This window comes from Delphinus delphis, chromosome 14 (assembly GCF_949987515.2).
Source record: "Delphinus delphis chromosome 14, mDelDel1.2, whole genome shotgun sequence".
NCBI lineage: Eukaryota > Metazoa > Chordata > Mammalia > Artiodactyla > Delphinidae > Delphinus > Delphinus delphis.
Window position 1 is genome coordinate 15,877,804 of NC_082696.1, and position 14,941 is coordinate 15,892,744.

The 14,941-nt window shown below is 38.1% G+C and overlaps 1 protein-coding gene across 3 annotated transcripts; it reads left to right on the forward strand.

Moving 5' to 3' along the window:
- Nucleotides 1-978: 978 nt before the first annotated feature.
- On the forward strand, nucleotides 979-14,434 carry NUP43 (nucleoporin 43). Of its 3 annotated transcripts, none has more exons than XR_009521896.1 (9): nucleotides 979-1,144; nucleotides 1,457-1,579; nucleotides 2,231-2,308; nucleotides 3,674-3,854; nucleotides 5,147-5,282; nucleotides 6,308-6,459; nucleotides 8,475-8,597; nucleotides 11,535-13,204; nucleotides 13,455-13,561. XR_009521896.1 is itself a non-coding variant. In XM_060029806.1 (9 exons), the coding sequence occupies exons 1-9, from the start codon at nucleotides 1,025-1,027 to the stop codon at nucleotides 13,710-13,712; spliced, it is 1,209 nt and encodes a 402-aa protein (XP_059885789.1). In that variant the 5' UTR covers nucleotides 979-1,024; the 3' UTR covers nucleotides 13,713-14,434. The 3 variants fall into 3 exon arrangements, 2 of the variants coding, with proteins under 2 accessions (XP_059885789.1, XP_059885790.1); XM_060029806.1 differs by having other exon boundaries at nucleotides 13,167-13,204; nucleotides 13,455-14,434; XM_060029807.1 differs by lacking the exon at nucleotides 13,455-13,561 and having other exon boundaries at nucleotides 11,535-13,371.
- The last annotated feature ends 507 nt before the right edge of the window (nucleotides 14,435-14,941 follow it).

Genomic DNA, 14,941 nt, shown 5'->3' on the forward strand with positions numbered 1-14,941 from the left:
AAAAGAAATCATGGCCCCTTTTAAAGAAACAAGCAACACAGTTATGAATATAGTATAAAGGAGTTTTTTTTTTAAGATGAATAAGTCATACCTCTTGTATGTAATAAGATTTACATTCAAATTGGGGAGATTTGCATCAAAAGAAAATTAGCAACAGGGGGCAAAATATAAGTGCTATTAGTGGTCTAGATATTAAGGGACATGTTTATTTAGATCATCATGGGCTGGAGTAACAGGAAAAGATAGAGGAAAGAACGGGTGCTTGAAAGATGGGCAGGATTCTAAGAGGAATTTTTTTAAAAGCAGGGGAGAGTGTATCATAGGTCTAATCAAAAGCACGAAGGAACCTAAGGCTCTGATTCCTGAGCTGTCGACGTCACAATTAAAAATCATTCTTAATTATATACATAAATGAATTGAGGATGGTCACAGAGGCAATGGGAGTCCAAATTAGAACTGGGGTCCTCAGAATTGCAACCCCAGTTTCTGACAGTGTGTATTAACAACGTTGAAGAAAAGGATTTGTTTGGGGGACGGGGAGGGAGAGGTTTTGAATAACAAATTGGTACGTTGACGGACGTACTTCCAGGAGAATTTATGAATTTTGAATATTTTCTATGCGCGGTGAAATGCAAGACAATGTTTAGGTGTGGCTACTAGGTCGTTTCTCTTGCATTGATTTTGTTTTGGTTTTGCTCTTAAATTTGTCTTACATTGCAAAGTTATTGCACAAATGTATTGTCTCGGTGTTTCTATATCGTTTGCAGATTAGGAGCAGGTCCTACAGCACAAGAACGGGAAACACCCTTGCCTGGGTTCAGAGCCTCCTGGGTGGGGCAGGGCGTCCCAGCTACCTCCCACTTGAGGGTTGGTGGTTCGTTCCCGCACTGCCTACAGAGGAGAATTGGCTCTCTGCAGCCACCGTCCCTCGTACGGTCCGTTCCAATCAGGGCTCAGCGGGAAGGGGCGGGATTGAGTGGCGCGCTCTGTGCCTCTTGCTGTCCCTGGCCTGGTTGCTTTCGGCATGGAGGAAATTTATGCTAAGTTTGTGTCACAGAAAATCAGCAAGACCCGCTGGCGACCGGTACCTCCGGGGAGCCTGCAGACCGTGGAGACTTTCGCCACGGGCTCTTGGGACAATGAGGTACCCCCGCTCCCGGCCCGGGAAGCCCCTTCCTCCTCCTTCCCTCCTGGAACCGAGCCCCCGGCCGCCGGCGCGCGAACTCTCTCGTCTTCTGGCTCCTCTCGCCCTTCTCTGTCCCCCAAATGCACGTTTCGGGCTCGGTTGCCTTGTACCTCAGAGCCATCGATGGCCCCGTATCTCCTCTTTTTTAATGATTATCATTCCATTTGCCTGGGATGCTTTTAAAGCAAGGTTGATTGAAGGCAGGGCAAATTTTAATTTCGGAGAGTTTGACATATATTTCATCTCAAGATAAAATTTTCTGCTTTACAGGAAAATTATGTTTCACTGTGGTCTATTGGAGATTTTGGGAACTTGGACTCTGATGGAGGATTTGAAGGAGACCATCAGTTATTGTGTGATATCAGACACCATGGTGATGTAATGGATTTACAAGTAAGTCTGTGTAATATCCAAAAGCTAACTTTTAAAAAACTGAGAGTGATCTTTACACTTAGAGATGTAAAGGACCTTAAAGTTTGTCTAGTCTCACCCCAGGTTTACAAGAAACTGAGTTCCCTATAGGTCATGATTTGCCAACATCATATAGCTGCTTAATGGCAGAATCAGGACTGGGGAAGGGGATGTGGAATTAATCCTAGCTTGTTTGTTTGCCTAATTGACCATCTACTATCTGCCAAGCACCGTTTACATAAGTTAATTTCATTCTCATCGCATGCTTGTTGAATCAAATACTGTTATCTCTGTCTTAATGAGAACACTGAGACTAAGATCTTTGGAGCATGTACTATGTGACAAATACTGTGTAAGGCACTTTACATGTTTTTGCTTTTTGAGTTCTCATAACAGCCTAGCAGGGATTAGTTCTCTGTTTTGCAAGTTTACCAAGGCTTAGAGAACTTAACTTGGCCAGGGTCTCAAAGCTGGTAGTAAGTGGTGGGAATGGAATTTTGACTCTCACATTTTATTTGCTTAGCATTTATAGGCTCTTTGCATTTTAAAATTGTTGTACTACTAATTGAGTCAAACAAATGGCTTCCTCCCTGCTAATATTTATGAATCTATAACAAGCAAGAATTTTCTTAGTTTTTTGACCAGGAAAGAATTGTAGCTGCTTCATCAACAGGATGTGTAACAGTTTTCCTTCACCATCCGAATAACCAGGTAAAGAACTTTTGTTTGAAATCTCAATTTGCATGTTAATTTTTTTTAGGAAGGTTTAAAGAAGACTGTACTTAATAATGACACAAATAATAAAGTTTTATAGTCTTAAAACATGGAGGGGAAAAATCATTGTATTACCCATCTTTTAGTAGATTAATTCTAGAACCATGTTTGTGTGATCCTTCATTCAAATTGGGGATCTCTTATATCCTCTTAGGTTAGATTTAACAATATGGTATTCTGGCAAGTACTTTTCCTGTAATTCTCTTTTAAGATCCTAGTCTGGTCTTTTGAAGAAAGAAAGAACATTTTCTAGCTCAAGCATCATGAGAGAGAACAGAAACAGCTACTTTGCTTCAGATAGAACCTAGGTTTCAATTGAAAGAGAGGATATACTATATGAAGGCTTGACATTTTTTACAATGCCTTTCTTGTGTGTGCCAAAGCCTGACTGCTGATCTTCAGAGCACAGTGGTAAGGGCAGTCCTTTAAAATAGGCCCCCTTGAAGTAAAAGTTTTAAGTTGCGAGAAGAGAATGCTTACTTAGATTTGGGGATTAATCAAGGTCATCTTACTAATAGGCATGCCTAGTAAATACAAGAGCCAGGTCTAGTTAAATATTTTTCTTTTTTTTTTTTTACTGTTTATTTCAGCAATGCTTTTATTTTTTATTTATTTCTTTTTTTGGCTGCGTTGGGTCTTTTGTTGCTGCGCGCGTGCTTTCTCTAGTTGCAGCGAGCGGGGGCTACTCTTTCGTTGTGTTGCGCAGGCTTCTCATTGCGGTGGCTTCTCTTGTTGCAGAGCACGGGCTCTAGGTGCATGGGCTTCAGTAGTTGCAGCACACGGGTTCAGTAGTTGTGGCTCTCGGGCTCTAGAGTGCAGGCTCAGTAGTTGTGGCGCACGGGCTTAGTAGCTCCACGGCATGTGGGATCTTCCCGGACCAGGGCTCGAACCCGTGTCCTCTGCATTGGCAGGTGGATTCTTAACCACTGTGCCACCAGGGAAGTCTTAACTATTTTTCTTAATGGAGTCATTTGGAAAGCACTACAAGATTTTCTCTTAAATGTAGGCCAGCCCCCTTAAGAATTTAGAGTTGCCTTTGAACACATAATTACCTGATACCTAAAAACCATTTCTTTAGTTTGAGATAAGTTTGGGATGTTATTAAAAAGCGTTTCTTTTGAATCCAATCCGGTATATACAGAGCTTTAATGGAAGTAGTTTCTAGACCTTAATGCTTGGAAATACAAAGGGAAAAGAGTTACTATGTTTCTAGAAAGGTGTGAGACACAGTTTTAGTTGGGGAAAGCTCTAGTTTTTTGGAGCTTTGCTTTGATTAATCATAGCCTCATTTGTGACCTGTAGACTCTGTCAGTCAGCCAGCAGTGGACAACAGCTCATTACCACACGGGTCCAGGCAGTCCTTCCTGTAGCAGTGCACCATGCACAGGTGTTGTGTGCAGCAACCCAGAAATTGTCACAGTTGGAGAAGATGGTCGAATAAATCTCTTCAGAGCTGATCACAAGGAAGCTATAAGAACTATAGGTAAGAAAAATCCTATTTCTTTAGTCTATTGCATAGTAATTGAGCAGCTACCATGTGCTAAGTAAATGCAATGCTAGGTGTTTGAGGGATTTAAATATATACAAAGCAGGATCCCTTTATCAAGACAGTATGTTGATAAGGCCTGTATGAAGGAGTGACTAGAAGAAAAAGAAATTTGTGGAGAGGAGAGCCAGAGGGGATTAACAGATAAAGAATTGAGGGGCAGGTGGCAATCCATTTAATCTAGGTTCCAAACCATAAATAATACTAAAAGGTGGCACACCAGATAAAGGGAACAGCATGGAGGCAGGGTAAGACCATTCAGAGAATGACAGAAAGTGTAGTTTGACCTGACTTTAGATATTTGTATAGGAGAAGTAAGAAATGAAACAAGAAAGGTAAATTGTGGTCAGGTTGTGAAGAATCTAATGCACAGCTGTAGAGGTTACGTTTTGTTAGGTGGGCAACTGCGGAGCCATTGAAAGTTTTTGAGCAAAGGGTGATGTACCCCGTGTCATGCTTTAGAAGGATTATTCTAGTGTAGTAGTTCTCAACCATACTTTGCACAGGCTTGCCTGAGGAGATTTTTAACAGGCCATCACTGTAGACTTCCTAAATCAGAACGTCTGGATTGAGCCCATGAATCAGTGTGTTGTGTTGTTATGATTTTTAGTTCTGAGGAACACTATTTGTTTAGCTTTTAGGGACCACTGCCTGGTGGCAGTTTGGACGAGGGTCACAAAACAATTTAAGTGTATAGTAAATTAAGTGGTATAAGTTTAAACACACTATGAAAAGGAAAAGGACAGTTAAAGCAATCAGGAAGGACTTCATGGAGGAGAAGAGAGCTGATGAGGATAAAGATGTATAGATTTGAGATAAGTCAGCAGAATAATATAGGTCAGAATGAGCTCTGTAGGAAGCAATGGTGTTTGGCTCAATAGAATGGAGGTTCTGTGTTAAGCAGTAGAGGGAAGTAAAGTTGGATATAAAGGAACCTGAACAGCTGTCTCAGAAATGGAGGGTAACAACCTAAAGTGGAAATAGAGAAATAAGTGAAAACTTAGCCCTCCATTTGGAAAACAGTTCAGATGTCCTGTGAGTGATACAATTTTTCTATTAAAGGAGAGTCCATTTTAACATGTATATTATTGCATTTTTCTATAGAAATTAAACTGTGACTTATTTAAAATTTCATTTGTAATATTTCAATCAGTGGAGGGAATGCAGTTTAAAATTTTCATGGAAAAGGGGGACCTGTTAACACACAATGCTGTTTTCTTCATTTGTAGACAATGCAGATAGCAGTACACTCCATGCTGTAACCTTCCTTCGAACTCCTGAGATTCTTACAGTAAATTCAATTGGACAGTTAAAAATATGGGATTTTAGACAACAAGGAAATGAGCCCTCTCAGATATTATCACTGTAAGTTTTGATTTGTAATTTCAGTAGTGTGACGCAAATTTGTTTGACTGTTTATAGCAACTGACTTTAAACCATATTGTATTTTAATTGCATGCTAAGAGAATAATCTCTGACTAAATTTGATAAAGCAAATACAGTTGACCCTTGAACAATGTAGGGGGTTAGAGTTACTGACCCTCTATACACTCGAAAATCCCTGTATAACTTATAGTCAGCCCTCAATATACGTGGAATCCTCTGTATCAGAGGTTCCACATCCGCAGATTCAACCAGCCTCAGCTCATGTAGCGCTGTGGAAAAGTATTCATATGTAAGTGGATCCATGTTGTTCAAGGGTCAGCTGTATAGTTGGATGGGCTTGATAGTACCATGCTGCGTTTGGTAAATATTTGTTGTATTGATTCAGAAGTTTATATTAATCTCTTTGAAGTTTATGTTATTTAATGGGGAACTTCTTTTTGCTCATCAAATGATTCTATTAATAGTGGGAATATTCTATTAATATATTAATAGAATATTCTATTCTACTAATAATACACTCTAGATGTGATTGGGAGAAAAATACAATCCAAGATATTTTTTTGAGCAGAAATCCCCTTTCTATGTGTGCAATCTTCTCTTCTCTAATTAGAAAATAGCATGTGTCAAGCTGGAAAAAAAGTTATATAAACTAAGCATTAAATAAGGTAGAGTAGAAGTAAGGAATATGCTGTTTAGTTGATATATAATGTCTTTCAAAAGCCAAGAAATGGAAATGTTTTGCATATCTTACCATCAAATTATCTTGTTCCTTATGTGTCCAAATTGAAGAGAGAATGAATAACTCTGGCTTTTAATTCCCCCTCAAAATTTTAATATTTAGAGATATATTTAACGTAGTCAGTTTTTTGACATGATTTAAGTTTAGCCAGTAGCTCCAGCCACAAAATTATCGTTTCGTTACTGGAAAGAAACAGGTTTCATAGGTTATTCAAAGATAAATTATACTTTACAACTGTGTGAAGTCATTGTATCTCCCATTAAAGGACTGGTGACCGAGTGCCACTCCACTGTGTTGATAGACATCCCAACCAGCAGCATGTTGTAGCTACCGGTGGTCAGGATGGAATGTTAAGTATTTGGGATGTTAGACAAGGTACAATGCCCGTGTCTCTACTGAAGGCTCATGAAGCTGAAAGTAAGTATTGTGGTGATACATAAGTTTTTGGTGTGTGAGCTATACAATGTATTATAAGCAGCTTTCCATAATGATACCTACGGATCATTCTACAGCAGAGTTTTTTACTGAATTGTATAAATTTATAATAATTAACTAATCCCTTTTTATTTGAAATTTACATTCTTTAACATGTTTGATTATTATACACAAGACCGTAGTGATTATCCTTACATATTCATCTTTATGTGCTTCTTTTCTTAGGATAGTTTTTTAGAAATAGAATTGATGAGTCCAAAAGTTTGCATAATTTTAAAGCTGTGATTCATGTTGTCAAATTGTTCTACATAAAAATAATACGAGTTTATATTGCCACACCAGTATGTGAGAATGCACTTTTCCCATGCAAATGCAGGCTGTTATTTTTTATATTTGCTAATCTGTGTGTTCTTCGATTTATTATTGTACTTTTTTCTTTTTTTCTTTTAACAAGAACAAAAGATATAGGCTCTTGCCTTGTTTTTCATGTTTGTCATTTGATTTTGGTGGAGAGTTTTTGGCTGAACGGAAATTTTTCATTTTATCACCACGTCAGGGTGGATTATAGTTTTAAATTCTGACTTAAGAGAAGTTGGTATTAATGCTTCAGTAAAACTATAGAAGAGCAAACATTATACCAGTATTGCAACTTCTAAGTTTGTTTCACATTATTAATACTTTGGACAGATAAATGATTTTTAAGATTATATTTAAGAAGCAAATAGAAACTTTTTCCCTCTTCCAGGTATGGCTATGTCCAGGTAAAAAGAATAAAAAGAAATAGGTGTGCCCTTAGAGCCTGTTGTTGCTAACCTAGTGGTAGTTAGAATTACAAACTTTCAGATCTCTTCTCACCAGCCCATTTTTAAACGCCAGCCTGTATTGTTCAACAAAACACACAGTATAGTGGCTTGTAGTGTATTTTGAATTCATCTTGACTCTTGGCTAGAAATAAGATGTTTTATAGAGGTTTGTTTTCTAATTTGAAAGTATATAAATACATAAGAATCCAGATTTGGGCAGTCTGCTAATGGCTGTATAGGCTGTTTTATTTTACTTTGTTTTAATGAAACAGTATGAATGTACTTTACACAGGGACTCACCAGCACACATTCCTTTCCGGAGGAAGGTGACCTTTTTGTTTTCTGGCGTGTTTAATTGTGGTAACTGTCAGAATGAAAATGCCAGCTTGCAAACATGTGCCTTGCACTTTTTATGCTACACTCTGAGCACTTTCTATGCTGCCTCTCTAAGGTTACCTAACCCAGAATCACGAAAACCCTTGTTCACAGACTACTGTTTCACCTTCATGCTGCAGCTGTCTTCCTAAGACGTCCTGGGCAGTCCTTGGCTCCCAGATACCTCTTGGCACACAAAGTTCCCTTAAAGTTTAGAGCTTGAGGAGTCCCCAGTCCCAAGCTGGCTTCTTAAGTCTTTCATTTGAAACCGGATCCAGATTTTTGGAGCATTTCCAGGTTTTGGTTTGCTGGGAGCTAGTTGCTATTTCTGTGATACAGGCCAGAAGAATCCAGAGTCTTGGCATGAGCCAAAATTGGACTATGTCTCTTAGAAATTCATTTGTATTCTACTTTTATGGTCTTCTCTCTCTTTCCAATAATATAACCTTCATGTGTTAATGACACAGGAATTGAAAATAAGAGAACTTAACAATTTTCAAAAAATCTTTTCAGAATTATTCCATTGTCATACTTTTCCATAGAAAAATTGTAATAGGTCAAATGACTAGCATTTATTTTCATTCATTTGCTGGCCCAATACACAAGTAGATTTACTTGACTTCTTTATCTTATCTACATGTTTTAGCCATTTGGAGAGTTACGTCTTTTCTTTGATCCTGAAGCCTTTGATTTTTATCACAGGCTTGGAGTTTGAAGGTGTGTGATGGAGGTTAATGGAAGGTGATGCCTAGAGACAGGGTTTTGATGTTTGTTCAACTAATCTACACAAGAATAAGCTCCTTGGTTCTTATCTTTTAGTGTGGGAAGTTCACTTTCACCCATCCAACCCAGATCATCTATTTACTTGTTCTGAAGATGGATCTCTCTGGCATTGGGATGCCTCCACAGATGTACCTGAGAAATCATCACTCTTTCACCAAGGTAAAAAATTTTAATGAAGATTCTTGTGTGTAATTTTATTATATTTTTAAATACCAAATTAGAAATTCTCGTATTTTTAACATTAAGGAATGACAAAATGTTTCCATTCTCTGGCTTCAAGGTAAATTCTAGTATCACAGGGCTTGAAATCTGACTGTCAGCTACTGACCACTGTACTGCTGATGACTAGAAATGCTGTTAGCTGGCTAACTTCGGACAGCCAGGGGTCTTGTTTGTGAGTACATTGTTGTGGGCCCTCATGCCATAGGATAGGCATTGACAGCTCTCTTATACTACATTGTCAAGGGTGTATGGCAAGACCAAAGTTGATCTTTTATGTATTAAGGTACTGGTTTCTCCTCAGACTAAAAGGCCCTGTCTCCTGATTAAAGACAGAGGTAAGTAAAGGTCAGCCAGAAACTATACACTTAAAATCAAGAGGTATTTTTGTTTCTGTTTTTTTGCATTTTCTAACCTTCTTGTTTTTGAGTTTGTCTGTGGTTCCAAAGTTTATTTGTTCATTCATTCAGCAAATGTTTATCAAGTCCCTACCACGTGCTAGGCACTCTTCTAGGTGTTAGAGCCCATGACAGTGAGCAGAAAAGCCTCGAGGCTCATAGAGCAAATATTCCAGTAGACAGTAAGTAAGATAGATAATGTCTCAGTAAAAGTCCCAGCAGAAAAACAGAAACTACCCTGGATTTAGAAGGAATTGGTTTCACGTGTGTTAGAAGGGCTAGCAGAACAAAAGGGAATGGGAGGGATGCTGGAAGAGCAAATAGCAAAAAAAGAGGAATGCCAGAAATCAACAGTTGTTAATACCTCTGCTGTACTGTTGGAAGTGCTGTCCAAGTTGGTTCTGGATCAGCAGAAAAGGTGCCACCTCAGCCGGGGCTGGAATTACAGGCTGTGTTGTCGTTGCCAGGAACCTGGAGCCTTTTCCTTCCCCCACCCGACCCCGTCTGCCTTCCAGTCACCCACAGTAGTGCCTCCCATGGGCAGGGTCTGCCTGGAAGGCAGATGGCAAGGGAGCCTGGAAAAAGGAGTTTGTCCCTGCAAGACACAGTAGAGCACAGCAAAGTAGGAAAGGAGACAGCAAGAAGGAAAAGATCTGGACCAAATACCCTGATGCCTATGAAGAAGAGTGAAGAGAACAGGAGGATGAAGAATTAGTGGAGGAGGGGCCGCTTGGCAGGGAGAACATTTGAGCAGAGACCTGAGGAAGTGGAGGCACGAGTCACAGGAATGCGTGCCAGGTGGAGGAAACAGCCAATTCCAAGGGCCTGAGACAGAACAGCAAGGAGGCCAGTGTGGCTGCAGTTCAGCAGGCCGGGAGTGTGCGGAGGTGGCAGGAGCTGCGGAGGACTCTGCAGACAGGGATGAGGGCTTCAGGTTCTGTTCTGAATGTGACAGAAAGCCACTGGAGAATTTTGAGCAGGGGAGTGGGGTGATCTGTCTTACGTTTCCAAAGAATCACTTAGGCGACTGTGTAGAAAATAGACTGGGGAGAGGGATGGAAAAAGCAGAAGCAGGGAGACCAGGGAGGAGACTTAGCACAGTGGTCTAATGTTAATTTTCACAGTATTCAAGAGTAATATAAAATATAGGAGCAGTAAAAGGTAAACAAAAACTAAGAAGGAAAAATCTGAAACATCTCCAGAAAAATTCTGGAGAAGTGTCGCATGTGTAGAGCATGCAGCACGTCTATGCTAATAACTGCATGTATGGAGAAACTAAGAATATTATTAGTTTCTAATAAATAATAAGGATTAGCTAAGCACTTGGTTTTTTATTTCTTCTTCCCCTACCCCCACTATCTTGCCTTTGAGATTTTACTGTTTGAAGAACCTTGGTTAGACTGGAAAGAGCCATTTACTATATTCTGTGCCTAGTATCGCAAGAACAATATTAGACACTGTGAAAAGGTAAAATAAATATAATCTATACAACCTGCCCTTAAAAAATACTTAATTTAGTTATGGAGAAGGGGGCATGCAAAGTTAAATCATACAAGAAATGTTATAAAGTAGTAAGTTATTAGTGGTGCGTGTAAGTGCTGAGGGTTCCAGAAGGAAGAGAAGCATGAACTAGAGTCATCTTCAAAGGCTTCTTAGAGAAGGAAGTTGAGTTGGGCTTTAAGAATCAGCAAGATTTAAACTCACTAATCTTTAAGCTTCAAGATATGAGGGACTTTGCCTTGTATTCCCAGCACTTAGCACACCGCCTGGCATAGAGTAGGTACTCAGCCATTTATTGAGTAAATGAAATCTGTCTTTATTTGATCTGGCAGAAAGTTGAAAGGAAAGAAAATTTCAAATGAAGGCTAAAACTGAAATATACTGCTTCTGCCCCCACTTAATCCTGCATTAAATGAAGAGCACTGTCAGACATAAAAGTGTATAATCTGGTAGTGTTCTTAAATTCTACTTTTAAGAACATTTACCTGAAATAAAGGCGAAGAATAAAAGGAGATCTAAAGCAAGTTGATTATATTTTTAGACATATAGAAGTAAATATATTTTTAGAAATATTCATGTAGAAATACATCCAGAAATTTTCATTTTTTGATTATCTAAGAACTTTGATTTCCATATATTATCTACATTTATTCTACTTGTCTTCTAGGCATTTTGGTACATTTCTGAGACTTTCCGTTAAAGAATAAACAGGAAGACAGGGTCAAAATGAATCTTGTGCTTTGCTGAAGATTTCAAGTTTCATAGCCATATTATCCCATGGAAATTTGAGTATTTAATATCACTGACTAAGCCTTTAGTCAAAAATGGTGATGTGTTATAATGGAATTATCAGCCAGTTATTCTTGAGAATTAAAACCAATATATATTCATCGCCTTTTTTAAGTATTAGAATTTCAGATGTTTACTAGTATAAAATTAGTCTTGAAAGAAGTTTTCACCTTTTCTTTTCTTTTCCCAGGAGGAAGAAATAGTACTTTTTTGTCTCATAGCATTAGTAACCAAGCTAATGTTCATCAATCTCTTATAAGCTCCTGGCTCATCACTGACCCTGCCAAAGACCGTATTGAAATCACAAGCTTGCTTCCCAACAGGACTTTGTCTGTGAACAGTTTGGATGTTTTAGGTCCTTGTCTTGTTTGTGGAACCGATGCAGAAGCAATTTATGTTACTAGACAACTTTTTTCATGAAGATACTAAAAGAGTTCATGTAAAACATACAGTTATAGCCTTTCAAATTCCAGCTTCTCTATGCAAATTTTTATTATTGGAAATTTGCAGGGGAAGCATCCATAAACTATTGTTAATTTTGATGCCCAGTTTCAGCCTTTGTTAGTTGAATATTCTTCTAATAGTTAGTAGCTAGAGTCTGATTAATGACTGATGGCAAAAGAATTGGACCGTGTGGAAGAACATCAGAGGGATCCTTGTGCTGATAAATGCACTGCCTTCAGCACAATTCTGGACAGCTCATGGAACCAACTCTTCATTGTTGATGTTGCAGGCCTCAAAAATGTCAAACCACCAATGGGTTCCTATCCTTTTTATCAACGGTGTGTGGGGTATACCCCTCCCTGGTGGCCTTAGCTAGTATTTATTCTTTTTTACCACAAGTATTTTCTTCAGTTCTTCCACATTTTATTTACTTAATAATTTTTGTAAACTTTTTTCAGAAAGAATTGAGAACAAAAATGGCAAAATTTTTGTAGTGTTCAAATTTTTTTAAAGGTAAAAATGTTTTGACAGTTTCCTTTACTGGAATGGGTTTGAACAGAACTCCGTCAGCTCCTTAGACCCAACTTTATTTCTCTTGAAAAGAAAAAAAGACAAGTACATTTTTCCTAAGGATTTTTGCTTTTATTTAGTTTTACAACGTAGTTGAAAATTGCTGAATTGGACACTGTGCAATAAGATAGGATTTGACATTGATAAATGAGCTGACTTACAAACGAATTTGATAGGTAACATGCAGAGACTAGTATGATGATGTGGTAGGAGTACAGAGTTTTGCCATCTTTATCTTTAATGTTAATGATGACCTAACATGCAGTGTTTTAAGACAATTTTATGATATTGTCTTTCTAAAGTTTGTTAGATTAAATGCATTATTGAACTGTTAAGACCTTAATGACAAATCACTCCTATTACACAATTGAAGTGTATGTTTATTTACTTTACAATTCCAACAATAATTACTATGAAGTTTTGTCTTTCCGTCCCAATAAATATTTGCAGTTTTTTTATGCCACCTTACCTCAGGGTTTTTTGGATTTTGTTTTTTGTTAACATTTTAAAATGGAATACATATATGCATCTGCTGTTTTATATATATTTGGCTCAAAAATATTTGACTGAATGGACTTGCCTCACGGTCCAGTGGTTAATGCAGGGGGCACAGGTTCGATCCCTGGTCGGGGAACTAAGATCCCACATGCTGCACAGCACAGCCTAAAAAAAAAAATCGACTGAAGATAATTAGTAACTTTGAATTCCAAAGAATCAGAGAAGGAAAGAAAACGTTGCTGATAGGAATTCTTAATCTGTTTATAGTTTTATTGCTGGGGCTAATTTTTAAAACTTTCTGTTATTACAGAAGTCATTCATTGTAGAAAAGACAGTCAAAAGAAAATTGTAAGTACTTAATCTCAAAGAGGGACAATTCTTTTCATACTGTCTTCTATCCATCAATGTATATAGTTTTTCTGTAAAAAAAAAAAAGAAATATACATGTTATATTTGTAGATGCACATTCTCTAGCAGTCAACACGTGAATTCAATAATAAAAATATAGCTAAGAATTTTCCTCTGACTTTATATTTCCCTTTGTATGAATGTCTTGCTGCAGCCTAAGCTACAGTGTCCCTCTCTTCATCCGGTACAGGCATCCTCCCATTCTACTCGGCAGGCTAACATCTTTGCTTTGAATGGCCCAGAGTTGATCTCATCACTGGAAGACCCTAGCTCCCAGGTGGCACATTTTCCGTGTACAGTGAATGGCAAACTTGTTGTGCCTCTGCTTCGATCCGTATTATCTGCTGCTGAAAAGTTTGAAGGTTACATGTACGTTGTTAGCACCCTTCTCAGTTTCCAGCAGCAATGTATACAATTTCCCTTGATCACTACAGTAAGTAATTGGTAGAGGGGGGGAACCAGACATACAGGCTTAGCATACTAGCTTGGAATGGAAACAAGTTTGAAGTTTGAAGCTTTGATTTGATTTAAGGGTATTTGTAACCATAAGTAGAAGGAAGTACATTTGAATAGTGTTACATTTTCTATCAATTGAAGAGTTCTGCCAGGCTTAATAAGAAACATAAGAAACTTCTCTATCCTTATTGATAAATAAAACCCTAATTTATGAATTTGTTAATTCTCACTGCTTTTATTCATGAAACTATCAAATAAAATTTCTTTTGAGGGCTGTAGGATCTCAGAGGTGAAAGATATCTTGGAGGGCATCTCCATACTAAATTTAATCAACACTTCCACAGCACCCCCAACAAATTATCATCCAACCTCTACTTGAAAATATACCATGATAAAGTTTCCCATTTCCCAATGTAGCCTCCTTGTTTGGATAGCTGTAATTGATATTGCATTATAGCAGGGTTTTAGTGTGTGAGTGGGATCCAAAACAATCGTATAAAAAAAGAATCATTATTCTGGGTTAATGAAATGATCATGTGAACCTATGAGATGGAACCAAACACCATTTTATCGAATTTGCATTCTGTTGGGGCACTTTACTATAAGGTTCAACTAAATAAATGAATTTTCACATACTGAACTGAAATTTGCTTCCATTTGTCTTCTTTTCTCAGGAGCCACAAAAAACAAATTTAATTCTTTTCATCATATATTCAAATGTTCAGAACTACGTATTGTAGCTTCTTTGGGGTAAACTTTTAAAATCCCTTCAATGGTTTCTTGTGGGCAAGGTTCCCTTCCCCACCTTTCTTGCCCTTCTTGGCTAAATCCTGCATACCTTTCCGGACTCCTCTTAGGTGTCATTTTCTCAAGAAAGTTCTCCCTGGCCTCTGACAATCTGGGCTAAATTGTACTCGGCATCAAAAGCCCATTGTGCAGAGCTTATATTGTGCTTACAGCCATTTGCTAAGCAGCCTGTCTCCCTCTACTGGACCACAAGTTCAAGAACAGGGCCCATGTCTTAGTGTTGTGTGAACAATGTTTAACACAGTATCTGATACATAGTAAGCCCTGAATTAGCCTGAATTGAACTAAACTCACAATTTTGTTTTCCCTTTAAAAAATAAAGGCCATCATTAAAGGGTGACTTCCAAAATGAATACTTTTCCAGTGGTGTCTGCCTTGCTGAGAGTATGACAGAAATCTGCCATCCTGGTTCTG